Source organism: Myotis daubentonii, chromosome 2 (assembly GCF_963259705.1).
Source record: "Myotis daubentonii chromosome 2, mMyoDau2.1, whole genome shotgun sequence".
In the NCBI taxonomy this organism is placed as follows: Eukaryota; Metazoa; Chordata; class Mammalia; order Chiroptera; family Vespertilionidae; genus Myotis; species Myotis daubentonii.
Genome location: NC_081841.1, coordinates 101,924,614 through 101,950,857, shown reverse-complemented (window position 1 = coordinate 101,950,857; position 26,244 = coordinate 101,924,614). Strand labels below are relative to the sequence as shown.

Genomic DNA, 26,244 nt, shown 5'->3' with positions numbered 1-26,244 from the left:
CATAGTTCATATTGTTGTTTTGGGCCATATTTAGTCTTCTCATGTCGTTTTTAGCTGTTTCAATCCCTGTTCCTTGTTAGTTTGTTCATTCATTCAAAAACTGTCAAGTCCATCTGCTATGTGGCAGGCACTGTTCTAAGTGCTGGGGATACAGCTGTAAATGAGATAGAAAGGGTCCTGGTATCAAGGATCCTGTATATACATAATAATATCAGGTGCTGTGAAGAGATACAAATATAAATTTACATATATATATATATATATATATATATATATATATATATATATATATTATTTTTAGGTGTTGGTCTTCCTCAAATGAGGAAATATTAGTTGTTTACAAATAGCACTTATTAAACATATTTGAGTAAATAATTTCCCATATTCGTTTCAGTCTTTTTTCTTCAAAAGAGTTTGAAGGACATTTCGTGTCATGAAAGCTATTGCTATTTCTGAATTATAAAGAAAACATAACTTATTTATAAGTAGTGACTTTGTTTTCTTTTTTTGGCATTAATGTTGCAGCTATATCTGGACTATAAATGTTTATACATTTTATATACACTTATTTAATAATGAAATTGTCTGTCTCTCCCACTAGACTATCAGTTCCATGATGGAGAGAACCCATTTGTTTTTGCTCACCATTGTATTCCCAGCACATAATCCAGTTCCTGGCACATAGTAGGTGCTTACTAAATATTTGTTGAATGAGTGGATGGATGAATGAATGAATGTGTTTGTTTAATTTTCCAAAGCAAGTTTGAAATTCACCTTTCCCATTAGGCTACTTAGCACAGGAGAAAGAAAACCATGATTTAAAAAATGAAATATAATGTAGTTTACAGGGATTGTCCTGAGGCCATTTAGTTGATGTTTGGTGTTAATGAAGTGTTTGTTGAGGTTTTTAAAACTGTAGTGGCTGTTCTCAGATAGTGCAAGATTCTGGTATATTCAGCGTACTATATTTATAGAAAATACACTGTATAGTATTTAAAATATTTCAACAAAACACTTAAAGAGTATTTTTCTGGTTTACTTTGCATCTCATTTCTGGCTCTTTCAAGTCAGTCAGGGTATTTCTGTGAATATGAAGTCATTGTTCTCTATTAAAAGAACATTCAATAAAAGGTGTTTCAAGTTTTTAAAAAACAAAAACATTTGCACAGTTTTGCTTTAAAAAGAACTAATTATTTTGAAAAACGTGTATATGTTAAAGTATATTTTTTATCGACCGTAGTGAATTATTTGGCTCTCACCTTAACTAGGCAGTGTTTATAAAATCTTCTTACTGGTCCTCTCCCATAATCCTCCTTTTTTAGAGCTCTCTATGACTTTTCCAATTTATTTCCACTTTTCTTAATTCCCCTAGTCAACACTAGCATACTTTCCTTCCAGTCTATCTATATATATATATATATTTATCCTCACCTGAGGGTATGTTTTTATTGATTTTTGTTCTTTTAGAGAGGGAGGAAGGGAAGAGAGAGAGAGAGAGAGAGAGAGAGAGAGAGAGAGAGAGAGAGAGAGAGAGAGAAAGAGAGAGAGAGAAAGAGAAAGAAAGAGAGAGAGAAAGAAAAAGAAAAGAAAAGAAAAGAAAAGAAGAAAAGAAAAAAGAAACAAACAAACATTGATGGTTACCTCCACTGCAACCTTTTGTTATAAGGGACACCTGTTCCAACCAACTGAGCTACCATGCCAGAGCCTTTCAGTTCTTATCTTTTTTGTTTGTTTCTTTTGTTAATTCTCACCTGAGGATTTTTCCATTGCTTTTTAGAGAGACTAGAAGGGAAGAGGAGGGAGGGAGGGAGGGAGGGAGGGAGGGAGAGAGAGAGAGAGAGAGAGAGAGAGAGAGAGAGAGAGAGAGAGAAACATCAATGTGAGAGAGACATGTCAGTTGGTTGCCTCCTGCATACATCTTGACCTGGGCCAGGGATCAAACTTGTAACTCAGGTATGTGGTTTTGACCGGGAATCCAACCCGAGACCCTTCAGTGTGCAGGCTGCTGCTCTAACCACTGAACAACATCAGCCAGGGCTCAGTACTTTTCCTAATGGGCCTTCTGAGGTGGGTTGTTACGTATCTGTGACCTGGGGTGGAGAGTGAGAGAAAGGAAAGCTTTTGATTTTTAAGGGGTTCACGTGCAAGTAAGGAAGCTGAGTAAACACTGAAAGCAGCAAGGTTGGTGCAGGAGTCCAGCTGGACAGAGAAAGCAGGAGTCAGGCTGGACAGAGAAAGCAGGAGTCAGGAGTCAGACTGGACAGAGAAAGCAGGAGTCAGGCTGGACAGAGAAAGCCGGAGGCAGGCTGGACAGAGAAAGCAGGAGTCAGGCTGGACAGAGAAAGCAGGAGGCAGGCTGGACAGAGAAAGCCGGAGGCAGGCTGGACAGAGAAAGCCGGAGTCAGGCTGGACAGAGAAAGCAGGAGTCAGGAGTCAGGCTGGACAGAGAAAGCAGGAATCAGGCTGGACAGAGAAAGCAGGAATCAGGCTGGACAGAGAAAGCAGGAGTCAGGAGTCAGACTGGACAGAGAAATCAGGAGTCAGGCTGGACAGAGAAATCAGGAGTCAGGCTGGACAGAGAAAGCAGGAGGCAGGCTGGACAGAGAAAGCAGGAGGCAGGCTGGACAGAGAAAGCAGGAGGCAGGCTGGACAGAGAAATCAGGAGGCTGGACAGAAAGCAGGAGGCAGGAGTCTGACTGGACAGAGAAATCAGGAGTCAGGCTGGACAGAGAAAGCAGGAATCAGGCTGGACAGAGAAAGCAGGAGTCAGGAGTCAGACTGGACAGAGAAATCAGGAGTCAGGCTGGACAGAGAAATCAGGAGTCAGGCTGGACAGAGAAAGCAGGAGTCAGACTGGACAGAGAAATCAGGAGGCTGGACAGAAAGCAGGAGGCAGGAGTCTGACTGGACAGAGAAATCAGGAGTCAGGCTGGACAGAGAAATCAGGAGTCAGGCTGGACAGAGAAATCAGGAGTCAGGCTGGACAGAGAAAGCAGGAGGCAGGCTGGACAGAGAAAGCAGGAGGCAGGCTGGACAGAGAAAGCAGGAGGCAGGCCATCCGTGGGTGAGTAAGGGGAGGTTGGCAGATGACTGCAGAGGTAAGAGGGAGAAGGTAGTATGGCCAAATCTTAAGAGCTATTTTTGATTGAGAATGAGTTTTTACCTGCAAGTGAGAGTGTGGTTGTTTAAGTGGCATCAGGGAGCTAGAAAGGTTGCAAAATGTTGAAGAGATAGAGAGTTTTGAACAGAAAGTGTTTTTTAGAAGGAACAACATAAAGGGTCAGGAAACAAGAAAGTCCCTAGGCTGAGGAAGGAAATAAGGACAGAGGGAATGAGAGGAGTAGGGAACAGGAGACTGGGGTTGGGGGTGAAGTAGTATTTCAGGGATGGAAGTTTATTCTAGTAAGAGGCAAGGTTAAAGGCAATTGACTTCTGTCATTTTTAACTTTGGCTTAGCCAGTGGTTCTCAACCTTCTGGCCCTTTAAATACAGTTCCTCATGTTGTAACCCAACCATAAAATTATTTTCGTTGCTGTTTCATAACTGTAATGTTGTTACTGTTATGAATCGTAATGTAAATATCTGATATGCAGGATGGTCTTAGGCGACCCCTGTGAAAGGGTCATTCGACCGCTAAAGGGGTTGCGACCCACAGGTTGAGAACCGCTGGCTTAGACTGATCCAGTGGCAGAACCACCTGAGGGTTGCAAGCAGGGCTTGGCTTGGTCTCAGAGAGGTGGGGTGGCCAGGAGGTTTTGCAGAGGTGCAGGCTGTCTCGGTGTCAGGGGTAGTGCAGTGACTTCTGTGAGCAGTGGTGGGGAATAATGTCATAGAGCTTTGGATTTACTGTCCTTGTGGGCAAAAACCAGTGGACACATGTCATACCAAATTAAAGATCTGTTAGATGCTTAGTCTGCACAGGCTAAAGCAGTAACTTGTAAAACTGTTAAAAACAACTTAGGGAGTTTAAGGCTAATCAAACCCCTCAGGACAAATTTATAGCAGAGAAATGAAGTGTGGCTTCAATTTTGTTCTTAATATTACTGTATTTGATTCGCAGTCCAACAGAAAGGTAAGGTTAAGTAAATTGCCTATGACATGTGATGATTAGAGGTGGATCCATAATATGAATCCAGTCTTGCACATTAAATATGATATTTGGTCTTTTTGACACCAAAATTAAACTCGTGCTTTCTTTTCATATAACTCCACAAGAAATATTTTCACTTGTGCCCATTTTATTTTTATGGTAGCCTTTCAAAGGAAGATGCTATTCCATTTTACAGATAGGAAAATCATGTTTCTTAACCTTTTGAATTTTGCTTTTATAAGTTGTTAATTTGAAGTCCTTTGCCCATTTTGCATTTTCTTTTGTATATGTAGAGAATATTAATAATTTCCAGGTTTTACTGTTTATTTTTAACTTTTAAATGATTCCTAATGCATAGAGCTTAATTTTGTGCAGTCATATCTGTAGCTCTTCTAAAATGTAATTTTTGGTATTCATTTCATCTTACCAGTGGTTCTCAACCTTCCTAATGCCGTGACCCTTTAATACAGTTCCTCATGTTATGGTGACCCCCAACCATAAAATTATTTTCGTTGCTACTTCATAACTGTAATTTTGCGACTGTTATGAATCGTAATGTAAATATCTGATATGCAGGATGTATTTAGGCGACCCCTGTGAAAGGGTCATTCCACCCCCAAAGGGGTCGCGACCTACAGGTTGAGAACCGCTGTCTTAGACTTTGCCTAAATTTTCTTCTAAATTTGTATTCTTTCATTTAAAAAATGTAGTCTTTCTGGAATTCATTAAATGTGCATTAAAGATCTGAAGGCGAAATTTCCTAACTGGGTAATTTCTCAATGCGTAGTGTTGACTAAGCTGCAGTGCTCTGTGTGCAAGGCTCACATTGTAAGCTTTGTGTGCAGCTTGGTGGAGTTCAGCTGTCTGGTCTGAATATTGGCTCTGCTGTTTCCTGGCAGTGTGAGTTTATCCTCCCTGGTCCCATTTCCCTATTTGTAAAATAATGTCAGTAACAATATCATAGGATTGTTAAGATCAAATGAGATTCCACCTCTAAAGTCCTTATTCTTCAATTTTAGGATTGTATAATGTCAAGCACTGGGTAAAACACTTATTGTTAGCAACTGTCAGTATTGCCATTATAATTATTCATTTGTATAACTGCAGGGAATATTTCCTGGAGTTATAAAATCTCACATTTGGAAGAGCCCTTGGAGATTATCTAGATTAAATAGATAAATCCTGATATCATTATTTCTTAAAGCTCAGTAAACATCAGAGTCACCTGGAAGGGCTTTGGGAAGTCAAGGTTGCAGGCCTCACCTCTGACTGACTGACTAAATCAAAATCTCTGGGATGTATGGCCCAGTCATTTGTAATTTTGACATACGTTCTGTGTGATTTTTATGTGTTTGGCTTGACAGCAGCAAGAGGTTATCCACCTTCTTAAAAACTGCCATGTTGTAATATATGTGGGATAATAAATTAGATGAGCTAATAAAAAGCAATTGTTTCTTGTCTTCCCAGTACATTATGTTAAATGTATGAGGATAGGTTTTGCCCTTTCCTCATGGATCAGTTAGTATTATTTTTTTAAAAAAAGATTCTCATTCATCTTAACTTTATTTCTCCAAATTCAGTCATAATTTTTAGATGTGATATTTATTTCTTGTAAATTACTAACACTACCAAATATTTTTACTTAGTTCTAATGGAATACTATTCTTTTTTAAAGTTAGCTTTTAAATGAAGTTATTCATTCTGAAATAATTCTCTAATATATTTCTATTTTTAGAGCTTTTTGACAACTATATGCAGCAAGATGCGCATGAGTTTTTAAATTACCTACTAAATACAATTGCTGATATTTTACAAGAAGAGAGAAAGCAGGAAAAACAGAATGGCCGTCTCCCGAATGGTAACATTGACAGTGAGAACAGCACCAGCACACCAGACCCAACATGGGTTCATGAGATTTTTCAGGGAACATTAACTAATGAAACCAGATGTCTTACATGTGAAACTGTAAGTATATTGTAACATTTTGTATAGAAAAAAATTTAATTCATTATTGTAAAAGTTTTTTGAGGATAATAAGTATGAGAGATAAACTTGGAAGCTGTAATTCTTAGGTGTAGGACAGTGATAGTGAACCTATGACACACGCGTCAGAGGTGACACGTGAACTCTTTTTTTTGGTTGATTTTTCTTTGTTAAATGGCATTTAAATATATAAAATAAATATCAAAAATATAAGTCTTTGTTTTATTATGGTTGCAAATATCCAAAAATTTCTATATGTGACACGGCACCAGAGTTAAGTTAGAGTTTTTCAAAATGCTGACACGCCGAGCTCAAAAGGTTTGCCATCACTGGTGTAGGATAAATGTTAAAGATGGACTTGTTAGGTGAAAAGAATCTCTCAACATGGAAGCATGGAACAAAGTTTGGAATCTTGGAGGGAAGGTGAGGGAGGGTGGGTGGGTGGGAGGTAATTAACCAAGGACCTTGTATGCATATATGCAAGAAAGAATCTCTACACATTTTCATAATGCTGCTTTTGTGAACACCTGTGGTGACAGAAAAATACTGCAGTGAGCTGTTTGATTTTGTTTCATTTCAAAAGGCCATAGACCCTTGTCTGGAAATCATGTATTAGTTCAGCTCGTAAGAAACTTATAGGTCAGGGAGGTATACTCTTTTGTTTTTCCTCTTTCGCAGTTATATTTGTTGTTTATGGTTGGAATAAGACTAAAGCATACTGTGTACACTTGAAGAGGGAAAAATACCCCCTTGCCAAGCCCCCAGTGGCTGATGTGGAGCATCTTTTCATGTGCTTATTTGCCATCTGTATATCTTCTGTGGTGCGGTGTCTGCACACCTATTTTTCCTATTTTTAAAATAGGGTTGTTTTCATGTTATTGAGTTTTAAGAGTTCTTGTATAATTTGGATATACTTCTTTATTACTAGCAGATACGTCTTTTGCAAATATTTTCTCCCAGTCTGCGGTCTTATCTTCTCATTCTTTTAACAATGTTTTTGGCAGATCAGAAGTTTTTAATATTTCAATTTTAAGATTTTTATATTAGTAAAGTCCAGTTTTTTTTTCCTTCATGGAAACACTGTTGCCGGGAGCCGGTCCATCCTTGCTGTTTCAAGGGACCTGGCATATATGGCATACTTTTCTTAATATGTTTGCTCATCTTCTTGGTGCTGTGTTTTAACCAAGGTCACCTCTCCGAGAAAGGTTGAATCCCCAGGTAGGGATTTTCCCCTGAAGTTAGGGAGGGAATAAAACCCCTCAACTAAGTGCCAGGCGGGTAATTAATCACTTTAACTATGAACAATCATGCTTAAGCTGCATAATCTTTACTCCCTGGAATGGAGATAAGAAACGCCCTAACCTTTGTAATAGAGATTGATAGGATTGAATCAACTGGTATAAATACAGATGTAACAAGACAGAAAGAGACAGAACTTAGAACACAGGGCTTGGAAGACAGGACCAAGAGAGACAGAGCCTAGGCACAGAACCTACACAGAACATTCTCTAGAGACAGAAGAACTTCGCTGGAGAGAACATGGCAAAAGATCCTGGACTGAACCTGACTATAGAACATGGCAAGAGAACCTGACTAGAACCTGGTGACCGAACCTGGCTGGAGATCTCAGACAGAACCTGGCTGGAGAACCTAGCGAGGGAACATGGTGACTGAACCTGCCTGGAGAACCTGGACAGAACCTGGCTGGAGATCCGAAGCAGAACCTCTCTGGAGATCCAGACCAGAACTTGGCTGGAGATCCTGGCTGGAGATCCTGGCTAGGCTGCTGATCAACTGAACAGTGTCTCCGTGTCCTTCCTTCTTCGCCGACTCCGTCTACACCTTTGGGGACCCCTGGACCTGCTGGGGTTGGACCCCGGCACACTGTTGGTGTTCTTGAAATGCTTTTGGTGTTGTATCTCTAACAAGTTTTTACCAAACCCAAGGTCCTCTAGATTTTCTCCTATGTTAATCTTTTAAGAGTTTCATAATTTACATTTTATAATTTGTGAAAGGTATAAGATTGATGTCTAGATATTTTTCCTTTGCATGTAGATGTCAAGTTGTTCCAACACCATTTGTTTGAAAAAAAAAAAAAATCATAACCCACACCAATGAGTGATATATTGAGTGTTTATGGATTAATTTTTAAACTATAAACTTGGCATTTGCAGAATGATCATTGTCAGTACTGTGACTTTAATTAATGAAGGACATAATAGTAGTAAATAAATAAAATTTCCTTTTCTAAATAAATTTGTATTGGGGAGCCGCTTTCAGATCAAGTTAAAGAGGTATGACTGGTTAAATACATTAACAGCCTGCGAAGATGTTTTTGAGTTAGAGTAAAGGTATCTTTGGTGTTGTGCTCTGTTTATTGGTGCAACCATCAGTTAATTGCAGTAATGGCTTTGAATGGTCAATGTTTGATGTTGTGGATTCAATTCAATACTCATTTTTATTCAATCTAAGCAAATTCAATTTTTTACTGAATTAATTGGGGTGACATTGGTTAATAAAATTATATAGTTTCAGATGTACGATTCTATAATACATCATCTGTATGTTGTATTGTATATTTACCACCCTAAGTCAAGTCTCCTTCCATCAACATTTATACCCCCTTTATCCTCTTCTGCCTGCCCTCTGCCCCCTTTCCTTCTCAACTTCAATTATTTTAACATGAGTTTTTTGATGTATCTTATAAAGAATTTTTTTTTTTTGTCGTAACTGAATTCTAAGCTTCAGGAAACATTGACAGATTATTGGAGCAGTATTTCATTTGGAATAGTAGTTGTAAATTAGAGAATTTGGCAGTTGCTTAATGTTTAGTATAATAGAACTTGGTTTGTTTTAGAAGATATATATATAATTCAACCTTCTTCATTGAGATAGAAAAGAATTGAATTTGTTTAGGATGTTGAGCAATGAAGTAATAGGTGAGACTGGCAAGGTAGGTTTGGGAATCTATGTGGAGGACTTTGGGATGCTCTGCTAAGGACTTAGAAGTTTATTTTGTAGACTGGGGATATTGGGAGATGGGAGAAAGTTATATCAGCCATCCTTATTAGCGCTCAAATATTTATTAATTTGATTTGTAATGTGTAGATAGTGATCTGTCTACCCATTCTTCACTAGGACCTCCTGTGGCCTATAATATATTTGTAGATAGTCTCCCATGAATTAAGGGAATTGAGAATATTTTCTCATAATCTACAATGTAATTTTGATGTTCATTAGTACCAAATTTCATTTAGTTTTGCACAAATATTTAAATACCAACTATACCAAGTAAAAGATGGGTAGAGGTTGGGGAAGATTTCTGGTCTCAAGATGCTCATAGGGTATTGATGTCCGCTCAACAATTAGTCAGCAGTTCCAGTACAGTGTGTATGGTTTAGGGAACCATACACAAGATGCCATGGATCCAGAGAACAGTAGACCTAATCCAGGTAGGAGTGGGAAGCATTTGGGAAGGTTCGGATGGGCTTCCTGGAGAAGGTAGTGTTTGTATGGCAGATTTTAGTGATGCAGTTGTCACTCTCCTAGTTGGTAGGAGGCTGGTTTCTGTAACAACACCCCCTTCTGGTGTTCTTCTCTGTTTTGTGATGCTTCTTTCTTGCTCTCATTACTTGGCTTTTCTTCTTTCATTTATCCTTTTAAAGTAAGTATCCTCCAGAGTTTCATTTTGGACTGCCTCTCACTCTGTATTGGGAGGGTTATGTTCCATTTCATTACCACCTGTGCTAGCAATTTCCTAATTAGACTTGTTCACTTAGTTTTAGACCTGAATCTCCCAGATGCTGGGTCTGACCTCATATTGGGACCTAGTAGCCCAACAATAACCAGACATGTTTACAAACACTTAAAAGTTAAGCACTGCCCCATTTAGCAATCACCTGGCACCAACACAAATAATTGTGAACACAAACATAAGTAACTCAGATATATCCAGATGATCCAGAACACCCTTATGTCAAATTTTTTATGTTGCCATAAAAATGAAAATTTAAGATGAAGACCCTTGAGGCAGTGTCTGAGAACCACAAAACTCATTTTGAGAAACACCATACTCCATCTGTATTTCTCTTTGGGCCTGTCTGATCTGATACAAAGCTGATCTGATATACAGCCCTGCCTGATCTGGCTTTATCCTGCCTCTCCCATACTATCTCTTACCACCCTACCACGTTCCTACAACACCGGGCTAATTATTTTTTCTTAAACACATCATATTCTCTTTCCTCTGTTACTTGTCCTTCCTCCTTCTTCCCTCCCACCCCCCTTCTTTTTCACTGAATCTTTCAATACCCAGGTGAGTTAGCTTGCAGTGCATACACATACTCCTGTTTACTCATACTAGTATTTGCACAAGTACCTAATATATATAGTTACAAAATGTCACAAGGTAATGACTCTGAGCTTATAACGATGCAATTGAAACAGAAAAGCATTTACTGGATTGGGTGTGTAGTCATTGTGGGTGAGAGACACAGGGGAACTGAGTCAGACTTTTCTCCTATTGTATGGTCACTTTGGACATGAAGTCACTGAAAGAGGAAATAGCAAGGAAAATTGATGTCAGAAGTTCTGGTCTAATCAAATTCAAATGAATAAGTAATAACCATTTTTATAAGGCTATTTGCACATAAGTCAAACAGAATTTTATATTAGATTTTATTTTGAGATATAAAAGGACAGAAATGAAGATTGGGATTTGGCATTTTGGGCTAAATTATTTTCTTAAATGGTAAAACAATACAGGTATCATGTCCTTTGCCAAGCATTCTCATTCATTCTTGGCCTGCTTTTGTTTTAAGAATTGGTGCGTATGGTACAGTTTGTTTCATGCTTTACAGTAACACCAAGACTTTGGAAAATAATGGCATTTCATATCATACTAGCCTTTGCCAATAAGAGAATCATTCACAGGCAATCAGAGTTATTTATTCAGTGTTCTTTTGAATAATCCAAATCAAGTCCTTTTCTTTTGAACTTGGGGAAAAAGGATTCTTCATATACTTACTACTAATATTAGAATGCATTTAATTATATCATTTTGGAATAGTGGTTTACTGATATTTGAAAAAAATCAAAGGTAATTTTCTATTTTTACAGATAAGCAGCAAAGATGAAGATTTTTTAGACCTGTCTGTTGATGTGGAACAAAATACATCAATTACTCACTGTTTAAGGTAAGTGTAGTTATTCATTATGAATTTTAATGAATATCTTTAGAGTATTTCTAAATGAATACATGATTTTCTGGTAATAGACAAAATAAATTTATTTTGAATTTTACACAGGGGTTTTAGCAACACAGAAACTCTATGCAGTGAATATAAATACTACTGTGAAGAATGTCGCAGCAAACAGGAAGCACACAAGCGGTAATTTCGTGATTTTGGAATTTTTCAGTCATTCTTTGGCAGTACATGTTGTAGATGGGCTTTTCTAGCTGAAAGTGATCTATGAAAATTTACACTGAATAAAAACTCTTAATTTTATCACCAACAGTTAAGACTTATTAAGTAATTTACTAGATAAATGATAATCAACTCTAACCTCAGTGATTTTTCTGCGCTTAATGATTGTTCAATAATCATGAGCCAGTACAGTTAAAGTATTTGGCTTAGAAGCTTTCTTGATTATGTAAACTTTTTTCTTGGTGAGGGAAAAGGGTCTTTTTTCAGCCCCACCCTAGTTTCTGCAATTCCTACATAGGACTTTGTACCGTCACTTAGTACGTCATTCTAAAGATGGGCGTGGATACCAAGGAATGGTACCCACATCATCATCCTTGTTATTTTACTCTGTATTTTTAAACAATCTCAGACTCAGAGAAAAGTTGCAAGAAGAGTAGCAAGAATGCTTTTATACACTAAACCATTTGAAACGAAGGTCCTGGTGTGATTTCATGATCCTGGACATTTTAGTAGCTATTTCCTACCAATAGGGAAATTTTCCTAAGTACCTTATCCATCCAAGTCAGGAAAAGTAACGCTGACATGTGACTGTTATTGTAGATCTGACTTTAGTATCACCAGCTGTCCCAATAATGCCCTTTTGAGAAAAGAGGATCCAGTCCAGAATCGCACAGTGCATTTAGTATTCACGTCCCTTTAGTCTTTCACATTTGGAACTGTTCCTTAGTCTTTTCCTGACTTTAATAATCTTGGCACTTTTTAAAATTGCAGATTAGTAATTATTTAGAAAGTTCCTCTTTGGGTTTCTCATGTTTTGTAAAATTTGGTTCAGGTTATGTATTTGGGGTGGGGATCTTACAGAAGTGATGCTGTATTCTTCTTATTGTATCCTATTACGTAGCACCCAGTTTTGATTTGTCTTCTGTTGGATTTTCCCAAGACCATTCCTGGATTTGGTAGTTGCTATTGCTAGAAAGACTCAGTATAACAATCATGTTCACAGCTAAGATTTATTACAGGGAAAGGTGACAAAGCATATTCAGCAAGGAAAGCTAGGCAAGCTCCCAAGAGTTTTGTCCTAGAGGAGTCACACTGAAGACACACTTAACCCCTCCAGTGTTCTGCATAAACCATATTGTTTGTCTGAACAATTTCACATTGAAATACCCTTCTCATTTAGGGAATGGTGGGACTACTCTCTAAATCAAGCATGTCAAACTCGCAGCCCATGAGCCGCATGTGGCCCACAACGAATATTTCTGTGGCCCAGCCAGTATAATGGCTTGTAAGAAATGTTTTAATAAAAATTTCATAACTTAATTTTTATAATATCCTATTATACATAATTATTAATAACAAACTACAACGTTCACTAATGACTGATTACTATAATTGTGTTGCATTCAATTCTCTTACGCACCTTAAGTGCAGGCGCACCATTTCTCTCCATTAATGCTAGCGGTGAATATTTTAGCAGCCGATTGCCATGTCACTAGTCTTGTACTGACTTGTTTGGGGTGCACAACAGGAAGTATTTCACTTTCGGAGAACAAGAAAAGTAGGTTTATTTGCATTATGCTTATTAAATTGTGCAGTTATTCAGTGTCTGATAAGTTAATGTTCAAGAAAAAATACTAATTTTATTAAAATGTTCTATTTATTTTATGTTAATGATTACTCATTTATTTTAGCCCTTTGTATTCAGCATGTCTCTATTGAAATAAACCTGCATTTCTATGAAAATTGAAGCTTTTGTTTTTTTGCGGCCCACATAAACTTAAAACTTGTTTATTTGGCCCGTGTTAGCCTTTAAGTTAGACATGCTTGCTCTAAATCCAAGTTCCCAGTAGTTAACAGTGGACCATCTTTGCATGCAGATCTTTCTTCCGAGGACTGTGTGAGGGCTGATGTATTAACTGTTTTCTTCACACTCCATTACTGATGCTGTTGTCTTTGAACTCTTGGTTATGGTGATGTCTCCCAGAATTCTCCACTGTAATCTGTGCTTTTTCCCATTTGTAATTCATATTTTGTTGTGAAGGTATTTTGAAATTCTAAATATCCCCATTTCTCATTAAACTTATTATTTTTTTGTTTTTTGAAATCTCAGCATGAACTCAAAAGATTCCTATTTTTTTTCAGTGGGTTGTGATCCATTACCATTTTTATTTCTTTTCATGTTCAGATTATCCCTGATTTGGCTAGTAAGAGCTCCTACAAGCTGACTCCTGTGTCTTTTTTGTTGTTGTTGTAATTTTATCCCCTTCACATGTATATACATGCACAATTCTCTCTCATGTAGATGTGTTGCTTACTCTGGGGGGGCTTCCCCATGCCCCTACCTGCACAGATGTCTATCTTTTATGGGCCTACTATGGTTAAACTGAAATGTTCATGAAGGGAAGGGAAAGAACTTAGATTTTTAATTGATTATATTTTTGTTTTTTGGACACAGACTTTATTTATTGGTAAGGGAAGTGCTTTGGTAATTGGCACAGGTAATCAAAACAGACTACTCAGTATCCCCTTCAGATGTTTGGAATACCTCAAATAAGTTTGACTAAGAGGTATAGGCGCTGATGTATTAGATTAATCCTGAAAATGTTGTAGAAAATGCCTAAGACTTTTGGTTAAGGAAGGTAGAGTCAGCTAAAAGGAATGTAACTCAAACTTCATTGATTAAATGGAGGAAAGCCCATCTGTGAGCATAAGCTGGTCTTCATATAGCATGACAAAAGAACCATACATGAGTGAGTAATTAGGAATTATCTACAGGGTTAAGCTGTTTGTTTTAAAGATGTATACATGAGATTTTTCTACATTATTTAATATTAATCTTTTATTAAATTACATGGGGAATATATTGTCTTTGTACAGAAATTAGAAAATATATCTAAGTATAAATCACATAAGAATTATTATTCATGAAAACACTACATTTTTGTATAAATCCTAGATATTTTAAGTGCATATGTATGTACACACATAATTTTTGAAATGGAATCAAACTTCATATACCGTTTTGTTACTTTTTTCACTTACTGAATTGCTACCATGTCAATGAAAACATCAGTCTTAACAGGAGCTGTATAGTATTATTTTTATGGTCATACCTGTCTACCAATCCTCTAAATCTAACAATGTAGATTGTTTCCATTTTTTCACTGTTTTGGTGCTTTGATGCAGATATTTTGTATGTATACACACCTCCTCACCCATATATTTTCAGACAGATTTTAGAGTATTTCTTGTATTGTAGGATAAATTATGTGTAACTACATGGAAAGGCACCAATACAAAAATTATGTATTTTACACTAGGATGGAGTATCAACTCTTCCTTGCAGTGTGATATTGGAGAAGTCTTTTTGGGTCTGAGTTGGATTAGTTGATTTCTAAGATCCCTATCATCATTAAAACTCTGTAGTTTCTGGTCTCAGGATAAGATTGTATTGAATATATGATCATAGCTCTTATTAAAGAAACAAAAATTAATTTGACTTAAAAATGTGCCCATTTGGATGAAGGACAAAAACCACATCATTATTAGAGCTAGAAAAAGCATTTGACAAAATTAAACACCCTTTCATGAGAAAAACACTTATAAAGCTAGGAATAGAAGGAACATACCTCAACATAATGAAAGCCATATATGAAAAGCCTACAACCAACATCATATTCAACAGTCAAAAACTAAAAGCTTTTTCTCCAAGATCAGGAAGAAGATAGAGATGCCTGCTCTCGTCACTTTTATACAGCACAATATTGGAAGTCCTAGCCAGAGCAATTAGGGAAGAAAAAAAGAAAAGGCTTCCAAATCTGAAAAGTAAAGTAAAATGATCTCTGTTCACAGATGGCATGATCTTAAATATATATAAATCACTAAATATTTTTATATGTTTTTTTAAAATTGATTTCAGAGAGAGAAAGGAGAGGGAGAGATAGAAACATCAATGATGAGAAAGAATAATCAATCGGCCGCCTCCTGCACGGCCCCTACTGGGGATCAAGCCTGCAACCTGGGCATGTACCCTGATCAGGAATCAAACCTGTGATCTTTTGGCACATGGGTCAACACTCAGCCACTGAGCCACATTGGCTAGGCCTCAGGTTTTTCGTTGTTAATATACAAAAACTGATTTTTGTGTATTGATTTTGTATCCTGTATTTTGCTGAGTTTGTTTTAGTTCCAACAAGGTTTTGTTAGATGTTTGATGTTTCTGTCTCTCTTCCACTCCCTTCTTCTCTGAAATCAATAAAAACTTAAAAAAAAAATCCCATTTACAAATCATCAAAAAATACTTAGGGATAAATTTAATCAAAGAAGTGAAAAACTTGTGAAAACTGTGAAATATTGCTGAAAGAAATTAAAGGAGATACATATAAATAAATGAAAAGGTATCCTCTGTTCATGAATTAGAAGACAATATTATTAAAATGGCCATACTGCCCAAAGCAGTCTATAGATTCAAAGCAATACCTATCAAAATCGCATTGGCATTTTTTTTAAATAGAAAAAAAAACATTCAAAATTCATGTGGGGAATTTTAAAGGGCTCTGAATAGCCAAACAATCTTGAGAAAGAAAAACAAAGCTGGAGGGCTCATACCTCCTGATTTTTTAAATACATGTTACAAAACTACTGTAATCAAAACAGTATGGTACTGCCCTGCTCGGTGTGGGTCAGTGGTTGGGGCATCGGCCTGAGCACTGAAGGGTCTCGGGTTCAATTCCCAGTCAAGGGCATGTACCTGGGTTGCAGGTTCAGTGCCCAGGCCCTGGTCAGGGAGCGTGTGGGAGGCAACCAGTTGATGCATCTCTCACATCGATCTCTCTGTCTCTGTCTCTCTCTCTCTCTCTCTTCCCCTTTTCTTCTTTTTCCCTCCTTTTCTCCTTCCTTTTCTCCCCTCTTCTTCCTTCCACTCTCAAAAACACAAACAAACAAAAAAACAATGGAAAAATATCCTTGGGTGAGGATTAACAACAACAAAACAGTGTGGTACTAGCATAAAGATATGTAGACCAATGGAACAGAATAAAGAGCCCAGAAATAAACCCTCACTTTATTGTCAAATGATCTTCAACAAGCGTTCCAAGGCTACACAATAGGAAAATGACAGTCTCTTCAACAAGTGGTGCTGGGAAAACTGGATATCTGCATGCAAAAAAATGAAGTTGCACCCTTACCCTATAGCATATACAAAAATTAAGTCTAAATGGATTTAACACCTAAACATAAGACTTAAAACTATAAAACTTATAGAAACAAAAATAGGGGGAAAGCTTCATGACTTTGAATGTGACAATAATTTCTTGACTATGACGCCAATAGCACAAGCAACAAAGGAAAAGTAGACAAATGGGACTATATCAAACTGAAAAACTTGTGCACTACAAAGGAAGCAATAAGAGTGAAAAGTAATGAATGGGAGAAAATACTTGCAGAGTATTCACAGAATGGGAGGAAATATTTAAGAACCAGATATCTGATAAGAGATTAATATCCAAAATACATAAAGAAGTCCTATAGTTCAGCAACAAAAAACCAAATCACTCAATTACAAAATGGGCAAAGACTTGAATAGACATTTCTCCAAAGAAGATGCACAAAAGGCCAACAAGTGTATGAAAAGATGCTCAACACCACTAATCATCAGGGAAATGCAAATTAAACCACAGTAAGATATCACTTCTCACAGTTAGGATGGCCACAATAAAAGAGAGAAAGAGAGAGGAGAGAGAGGAAATAAGTATTGGTGAGGATGTGGAGAAATTGGAACCCTTGTGTACTGCTGGTGGGAATGTAAAATGGTGCCACAGTTACGGAAAACAGTGTGGAGGAACCTCAAAAAATTAAATAAAATTACCATATGATTCAGCAGGGCTACTTCTGGGTATAGATCCAGAAGAATAGAAAACAGGATTTCAAAGAAATGTGTACTCCCAGGTTTTTTGCTACACTATTCACACTAACCAAGTGGTGAAAACAACTTAAAATGTCCCTTGACAGATGAGTGGAAAATGTGGTATGCACATACAATGTTAATATTATTCGGCCTTATAAAGGAAGGAAATCCTGTTACATGCTACAACATGGATGAACCTTGAGTGCATTATGCTAAGTGAAATAAGCCAGTCATAAAATGACATTCTGTATGATTCCAGTTTTATGAATTCCAGTTTTTTTTATAAAGTAGTCAAATTCTTAGAAACAGGAAGTAAAGTGGTGATTCCCAGAGTCTGGGGAAGAGGAATGTGGGTTGTACAGGAGGCCTAGTTTCAGTTTGCAAGATGAAAAAGTTCTTGAGATCTATTGCATAATAATACGTGTATCTAACATTAGTGTACTGCACACTTAAAAAGGATTAAGATGGGCCCTGGCTGGGTGACTCGGTTGGAGTGTCGTTCTATATACCAAAAGGTTATGGGTTCAATTCCTGGTCAGGGCACATATCTAGGTTGAGGGCTCCATCCCCAGTCTGGGTGCGTATGGGACGCAGCTGATCCATGTATCTCTCTCACATTGATGTTCCTTTCTTCTCCCTTCCTCTCTTAAAACATAAATAAATAAGTAAATAACGTATTCTCAGGTAAGGGTAATAAAAAAAGGATTAAGATGGTAAAGTTTATGTTATGTGTTTTTACAACAATAAATAACCATGTAAAGTTTGACTTTCATTCATGAAATATGTTTGAATTAATATAAAGACAGTGTCTTTAAAAAGATTCAATCTGGAAACACTGAAGAACGATTTCTGCACATGTTTTTAATATGCCCTAAAATAAGTTTTCTGTGATTAAATGAATTTCCTGTGTAAAATTTCCTGATAGTTATTTATGATTCATATTGTAGACTCTGAGAAGACTCACATAACAGAAAAAATTTCTTTTATCTAGCTTTTTCAAGAATTTATTTGCACATAGACTCCTTTTATACAGCATACCTACTGAACTGTGTATAGCACAGTCCAGGAAAAATGCCAGTTTAGTAAATGGGATGTAACAGTCTTGGCCCTTGTCTAGCGGGAGGACAGAGCACAGGGAGAAAGTGGAGGCTGTCCCTGGGGAACTGGAATGAGAAAAGATTTGATGGCTTTGTTTCAGTTAGTGCTACCCTGTCCTCTGGGCCTTGTGGGAATGATGCCGAGATTTTAAAGAGTAATATTTCTCTTGCTCCTCTCTCACTCTGATGATGAATAACCGTGGACTGGGAGCTAAGCCAGCCTGACTGACTCCTTGCCTACACATGCTTCCTTTCTCTTTATTTGTGCTATCCCTTGATTCCGTATTTGGCTTAGCCCACTTCTAGGACCAGACCTGTCCTTATGAGGCATTGAAGAAGGCTCTGCACTGCCCAGGTGACTCAGCATCAAGTTGTCATGTCCACATGTCCATCTCTATCTGTCCCAGATCGCATAATTGAGATTCTCTCTATTCCTGCAGCCATGTCCTTCCCTTTTGCTCCATTTTGGTAACTGGATCCATATCTTAATCCTCTGTGTCCAGGTCTTATATAGTAAGCATCAAGTCAGGATCTTTTCAGCAATGGGAATTTGCCTTACTTTAGTCCACATCTCGAACTACCCTTGCACACACTTCATCTTAAGTCCATTCCAGGCTGCTCTAACAAAACACCATGAACTGGGTGCATTATAAACAACAGAAATTTCTTTCTCACAGTTCTGGAGGCTGGGAAGTCCAAGGTCAAGATGCCAGCATGGTCTTGTTCTGGTGAGGACCCTCTTCCTGGTTCATAGCTGGTGTTCTCTCACTGTCCTCACATGGTAGGAGGGTACCAGCAACCTGTCTGGCGCCTCATCTCTCATACACACGAGTCCCATTCATGAGGACTACACCCTCATAACTAAGCACCTCCCAAAGGCCTCACTTACTAAAACCATCACATTGGGCTTTTGGATTTCAACATGAATTTTGAGGGTGGGGCACATTCAGACCATAGTCCTCTGACCCCACCCTATTAGAATTCTCCTGAATCTGACCTGTGTTTGTGGTTTTCTGCGTCTTTCTGTTTTGACAGGTTGATGCTGCGTACCTGGTAGCAACTCTAGGTAGTGCTCAGTATTTTGTTCCACCTGTGGTAGGGGCACTCCATGGACCTCATCCATCCACTGACCTGCCCTTCACTTATAACACAGGCTGGAGGTCAGGTTCTGTCTTGTCTGACTCCTCAGTGTCCTCCTCATACCAAATCATAGCATCATATTCCTTTCTCATTCCTCAGCCCAATTTGCCCCAGTTAGTTCTTGTTGACATTACAGTTTATGAGAGTGTGGAATTTTATGTCTGTATAATTTTAAGCTTTTCTGCGTGGTTAAGACCTCTACTAACAGTATTTAGTAAATTTTTATGTGCCTGTGCTGGGATATTAAATATCTCTGTGTCAGAGTTTGCAAACTGTGCCCCCTGGGCCAAATTCAGTCTATAGACCTCTTTGCTTGGCTCACACAGTTTATACAAATGGAAAATTGTACTTTAAAAATACGGTTTCTCACTATTCTTGAAAAAATCAAAACAGCAGACAGCACTGGGCCTGCATTATACCATGCGCTGCCCTCAGTTGCCTGCAGTTGAGTCCTTGGTGTTCTAGTTAGGTCTGGGTGCAGCCTCTGTCGGTTCTCCTGCCCCTCCTGCTCTGCTGGCTTGCTTTCACTTCTGGCTCTTCTTTGGAGGACTCCCTTTGGCTACTGCAGAAGGGAGTTTCTGGGAATTTCTTTCATCTCTGACTGACATGTGGAGAATAGAATATGAAAGCCCAGCTATCATTGCTGTGGTTGAGAGAAATTCAGTCCAGGGTTCCCTGGGGGACTGGGGGGGCCTGCCTTCTGTGGTATTCTGTGTGTGACCTACCCCTTCCCCAGTTTTTCTCCCCTTCCTCGGCTTCCTCCCCTTCCCTCAGTCTGCCCTGGAGCACTGCCTGGATAAATCTCCCAGTAGGACCCAAAATGGGGAGGTTGTGCTCACTCCTCATCATAGTCTCACCACCTTTTATTATAGGGGCTGCAGTCATTTGAGTTTATAACCTGGTATGTAATGTGGACAGTAAATTCTTACTAAGAAAATAATACCTGTTGTCTACTCATTCCTGTCTCATGGAAAATACTTTGATTAGGTTGGAAGAGGACATGCTTGTTTTGAAAAATCACACTATTGATTCAGTGTAAGTTTCTGGAGAATTTACATTGGGGTGAGGATGCTTCTCTTTAGAAGGAAGAATATGCTGTAGTAATTTTAAATGCCTCTTCCATATTTATTACTTTATTACTTTAGGAATATAAAGGAATCTGTCCATGTTATTTTTACAGTTACTGATTTTTAGAAAGAACCTGAGGGAGAAATCATCCATTCATTTAGTGTAACATCATCACCAAGTGGGGTTTATATGTTGCTGGATCCAATTTGCTAATGTTTTGTTAATGATTTTCACATATATGATATCTGATGAGGGATATCGGTCTGTGATTTTATTTTCGTGTAATACCTTTGTCAGATTTTGGTACTGGGTTTATGCTGACTATAAATATGAGTTGGGGATCATTCCCTTCTCCTTTTATTCAACAGTTTATATAAGATACATTTTCTTTCTTTCTTAAATGTTGATAGAATTCCCCAGTGATGCTCTTTGGTCAGGTTGTTTCTTTTGAAGGGGAGAGGGGTTAGTTACAAATAGATAATGTAGTATTTAGATTTTTTTATTCTTTCTTATTTTCAATTTTGATAAATTGTGTGGGTTTTTTTTTTTTAAGCAGTTTGTCCAACATCTAAGTTATTTGTATAATGTTGAGAAAATTCTTCTGGATCTATGTTCTAATGGAAATTTTTAAAGAATAACTTGTTTTAGCAACTCTACATGGGTCTGATGTATATAAAGTTGGATTGATTACTGGATATAAAATTTCATGTCTTTTTTTACATTCAAGAAGTATTTTCCAATGCCATTTAGAAACTTTCACCATCATTGTTTCAAGTTGTATAATATTCTGTTATGTTTATAATGTAATATATTTCAACATTTCCTGTTGTTGAATAGTGAGGATTTCCCTAAATTTTTTTAATTAAATCTTTATTGTTGAAAGTATTACATATGACTCCCTTTCTTCCCCCCATTGACCCCTTCTAGCCTGCCCCAAGCCATCACCATCCTGTTGTCTGTGTCCATGGGTTATACATACGTGCATACAAGTTCTTTGGTTGATAACTTCCCACCCACCCATCCTCCCCCACCTTCTCTCTGAGATTCCGCAATCTGTTCTATGCTTCTATGTCTCTGGATCTATTTTGTTCATCAGTTTATTTTGTTCATTAGATTCCACATATGAGTGAGATCATGTGATACTTGTCTTTCTCCAACTGGCTTATTTTGCTTAGCATAATACTCTGCAGGTCCCTCCATCCTGTCTCAAAGGGTAAGAGGCTCTTTTTTACTGCTGCATAATATTCCGTAGTATTTCACAGCTTTTTTAGCCACTCATCTACTGATGGGCACTTGAGCTGTTGCCAGATCTTAGTTATAAATTGTGCTGCTATGAACATAGGGGTGCATACGTTCTTTCTGATTGGTGTTTCGGGTTTGTTAGGATATATTTCTAGAAGTGGAATCACTTGGTCAAATGGAAGTTCCATATTTAATTTTTTTAAAAATCTATTTTATTGATTTTTTACAGAGAGGAAGGGAGAGGGATAAAGAGTTAGAAACATCAATGAGAAGAGAAACATCGATCAGCTGCCTCCTGCACACCTCCCACTGGAGATGTGCCCACAACCAAGGTACATGCCCTTGACGGGAATCAAACCCGGGACCCTTCAGTCCGCAGGCCAACACTCTATCCACTGAGCCAAACCGGTTAGGGCCATATTTAATTTTTTGAGGTAACTCCATATTGTTTTCCATAATGGCTGCAGCAGTCTGCATTCCCACTAGCAGTGTACCAGGGTTCCCTTTTCTCCACATCCTTGCCAGTACTTGTCATTTGTTGATTTGTTGTTGGTAGCCCTTCTGACAGGTATGAGGTGATATCTCATTGTCGTTTTAATTTGCATCTCTCTGATGATCAGTGACTTTGAGCATTTTTCATATGTCTCTTGGCCATCTGTATGTTCACTTTGGAGATGTTTTTATTTAGGTTCTTTGCCCATTTTATTTTATTGGATTGTTTGTTTTCCTTTTTTTAAGTTGTATGAGTTCCTTATATATTTTGTATATTGATCCTTTATCAGATGTATCATTGCCAGATTTGTTCTCCCATATATTGGGCTCCCTTTTCATTTTGTTGATGGTTTCTTTTGCTGTGCAGAAGCTTTTTATTTTGATATACTTGCATTTGTTTATTTTCTTGTTAGTTTCCTTTGCCCTAGGAGATGTATCAGTAAACATAGTGTTACTAGAAATATCTGAGATTTTGCTGCTTATGGTTTCTTCTAGAATTTTTTTATATATATATATTTTATTGATTTTTCACAGAGAGGAAGGGAGAGAGATAGAGAGTTAGAAACATCGATGAGAGAGAAACATCAATCAGCTACCTCCTGCACATCTCCTACTGGGGATGTACCTGCAACCCAGGTACATGCCCTTGACCGGAATCGAACCTGGGACCTTTCAGTCTGCAGTCCAACGCTCTATCCACTGAGCCAAACCGGTTTCAGCTCTTCTAGGATTTTTATGGTTTCATGACTTACATTGAAGTCTTTTATCCATTTTGAGTTTATTCTTGTGTATGGTGTAAGTTGGTGGTCTAGTTTCATTTTTTGCATGTACCTGTCCAATTTTCCCAGCACCATTTATTGAAGACACTGTCTTGATCCATTGTATGCTCTTGCCTTCTTTGTCAAATATTAATTGAGCGTAATGGCTTGGGTCAATTTCTGGGGTCTGTGTCCTGTTCCATTCATCTATGTGCTTGTTTTTGTACCAGTACCAGGCTGTTTTGATTATGATGGCTTTATAGCATTAACTTGGTATCTGGTATTGTGATCCCTCCAACTTTATTCTTTTTATTCAACATAACTGCGGCTATTTGGGGTCTTTTTTGGTAACATATAAATTTTTGGAGTGTTTGTTCTAGAATCTAGATCTATGAAATATGCTGTTGGTATTTTATAGGGTTTGTATTGAATCTGTAGATTGCTTTGGGTAGTATGGACATTTTAATAATGTTAATTCTACCAATCCATGAACACAGTATATTCTCCCACTTGTTTATACCTTCCTCTATGTCTTTTTCCATGTCCTGCTGTTTTCCAAGTACAAGTCTTTTACCTCCTTGGTTAAGTTTATTCCTAAGTATCTTAATGTTTTTTGTTGCAATCTTAAATGGGATTTAGTTTCTCTTTCTGAGAATTCATTATTGATGTATAAAAATACCATCGATTTTGGGGTATTAATTTTGTATCCTGCTACCTTACTAAATTCATTTCTTAAATCTAGTAGTTTTTTGGTGAAGTCTTTAGGGTTTCTATGTACAGTATCATGTCATCTGCAAATAATACAAGTTTTACTTCCTCCTTTCCAATTTGGATGCCTTTTATGTTTTCTTCTTGTCTTATTGCTGTGACTAGAACTTCCAGTACTACCCTATATAATAAAAGGTTAATATGCAAATCGACTGAGCAGCAGAACGACCAGTCACTGACGTGCACTGACCACCAGGGGCAGACGCTCAACTCAGGAACTACCCCCGGTGGTCAGTGCGAACCCACAGGGGGAGTGCCGCTCAGCCAGAAGCTGGGCTCACGGCTGACAAGTGCAGAGGTGATGGCGGGAGCTCTCCCACCTCCACAGCAGCACTAAGGACCCTTCGGCGGACATCCCCTGAGGGTTCCCGGACTGTGAGAGGGCGCAGGCCTGGCTGAGGGATCCCCTGCCCCCAGTGCACAAATGTTTGTGCATCGGGCCTTTAGTGTTGAATAAGACTGGTGAAAGTGGCCCTAGATGGTTTGGCTCAGTGGATAGAGCTGCGGCCTGTGGACTGAAAGGTCCCAAGTTCAATTCCGGTCAAGGGTACGTACCTCGGTTGCAGGCTTCTCCCCGGCCCGGGCCCTGGTTGGGGCTCCTGCCGTAGGCAAATAATTGATGTGTTTCTCTCACATCGATATTTCTTTCTGTCTTTCCCTCTCTCTTCCACTCTCTTTAAAAAGCAATGGAAAAATACCCTCTGGTGAGGATTAACCAAAAGAGTGGTGAAAGTGGACATCTCTGTCTTATTCCTGTTCTTCTGGAAAAGGTTTTAGTTTTTTCCATTGAGTATGATGTTTGCTGTAGGTTTGTCACATATGGTCTTTATCATGTTGAGATATGATCCCACTGTTGCCACTTTGCTGAAAATTTTTACCAAAAATGGGTATTGGATTTTTGTGGAATGCTTTTCTGCATTGATGGATATGATCATGTGATTTTTGTCTTTCAATTTGTTTATGTGATGTATCACGTTTATTGATTTGTAAATATTGTACCAGCCTTGCATCCCTGGAATAAATCCCACTTGGTCATGGTGTAAGGCCTTTCTAATATATTGCTGGATCCAATTTGCTAATATTTTGTTGAGGATGTTAGTGTCTATGACATAGACTCTATGTTCATCAGGGATATTGGCCTGTAATTCTCTTTCTTTGTGGTGTCTTTATCTGGTTTTGTAATTAGGATAATGCTGGCCTCATAAAAAGATCTTGGAATTTTTTGGAATAGTTTGAGGAGTATAGGTGTTAGTTCTTCTTTGAATGTTTGGTAAAATTCCATTGTGAAGCCATGTGGACCAGGGCTTTTGTTTGCTGGGAGCTTTATTTATTTATTTATTTGTTTGTTTTATTGCTTAAGGTATTAGTGGGAGTTTTTTTGATTACTGTTTCTATTTCATCAGTTGTTAGTGGCCTATTCAGGTTTTCTGATTCTTCCTGATTCAGTTTTGGGAAATTGTATTTTTCTAGGAATTTGTCCATCATCCACATTATCTAGCATGTTGGCATAAAGTTGTTCATAGTATATTTTTTTTACAGTCCTTTGTATATCTGTAATGTCAGTGGTTACTTCTCCATTTTTGTTTCTGATTTTATTTGGGTCTTCTCTCTTTGTTTCTTGAGGAGTCTGGCTAATGGTTCATCAATCTTATTTATCCTTTCAAAGAACCAGCTCTTGGTTTCATTTTTGTATTATTCTTTTTAGTTGTCTGTGTCCTTTATTTCTGCTCTAATCTTTTTTATTTCCTTCCTTCTACTTACTCTGAGCTTCTCTTGTTGTTCTCTTTCTAATTCTTTAAGTTGTAGGGTTATGTAGTTTACTATTAATTTTTCTTGTTTTTTGAGGTAGGCTTGTAATGCTATGAACTTCCCTCTCAGCACTGCTTTTGCTTTGTTCCATACAACTTGGGTGGTTGTGTTTTCATTTTCTTTTGTTTCCAGGAAATTTTTGATTTCTTCATCTCATTGGTAACCCATTTATTGTTTAATAATATGCTATTTAGCCTCTATGTTTTTGAGTGTTTTTACTGTATTTGATTTCTAATTTCATTCCATTGTTATCTGAGAAGATACTTGATATGATTTCAGTTTTCTTGAACTTTTAGAGCCTTATTTTGTATCCTAACATATGTTCTTCTATCTTTGTGAATGACCCAAGTGCACTTGAAAGGAATGTATATTTTGCAGCTTTGTGGTTAAATATTCTATAAATGTCAATTAATTACATCTCGTCCAGTGTCATTTAGAGTCACTGTTTCCTTGTTAATTTTTTGTC

The 26,244-nt window shown here is 37.8% G+C and overlaps 1 protein-coding gene across 4 annotated transcripts in view; it reads left to right on the top strand.

Moving 5' to 3' along the window:
- The window catches only part of USP12 (ubiquitin specific peptidase 12), a 119,476-nt gene that overhangs the window by 75,143 nt on the left and 18,089 nt on the right, over nt 1-26,244 (top strand). For 2 of the 4 annotated variants that reach the window (XM_059684066.1, XM_059684064.1), the window contains exons 4-6: nt 5,826-6,055; nt 11,192-11,268; nt 11,380-11,463. In XM_059684066.1, the coding sequence (XP_059540049.1) occupies nt 5,826-6,055; nt 11,192-11,268; nt 11,380-11,463 (391 nt within the window). Of the gene's footprint in view, nt 1-5,825; nt 6,056-11,191; nt 11,269-11,379; nt 11,464-19,178; nt 19,230-26,244 lie in introns of all 4 variants that reach the window. The other 2 variants (XM_059684063.1, XM_059684065.1) reach the window with 2 other exon arrangements.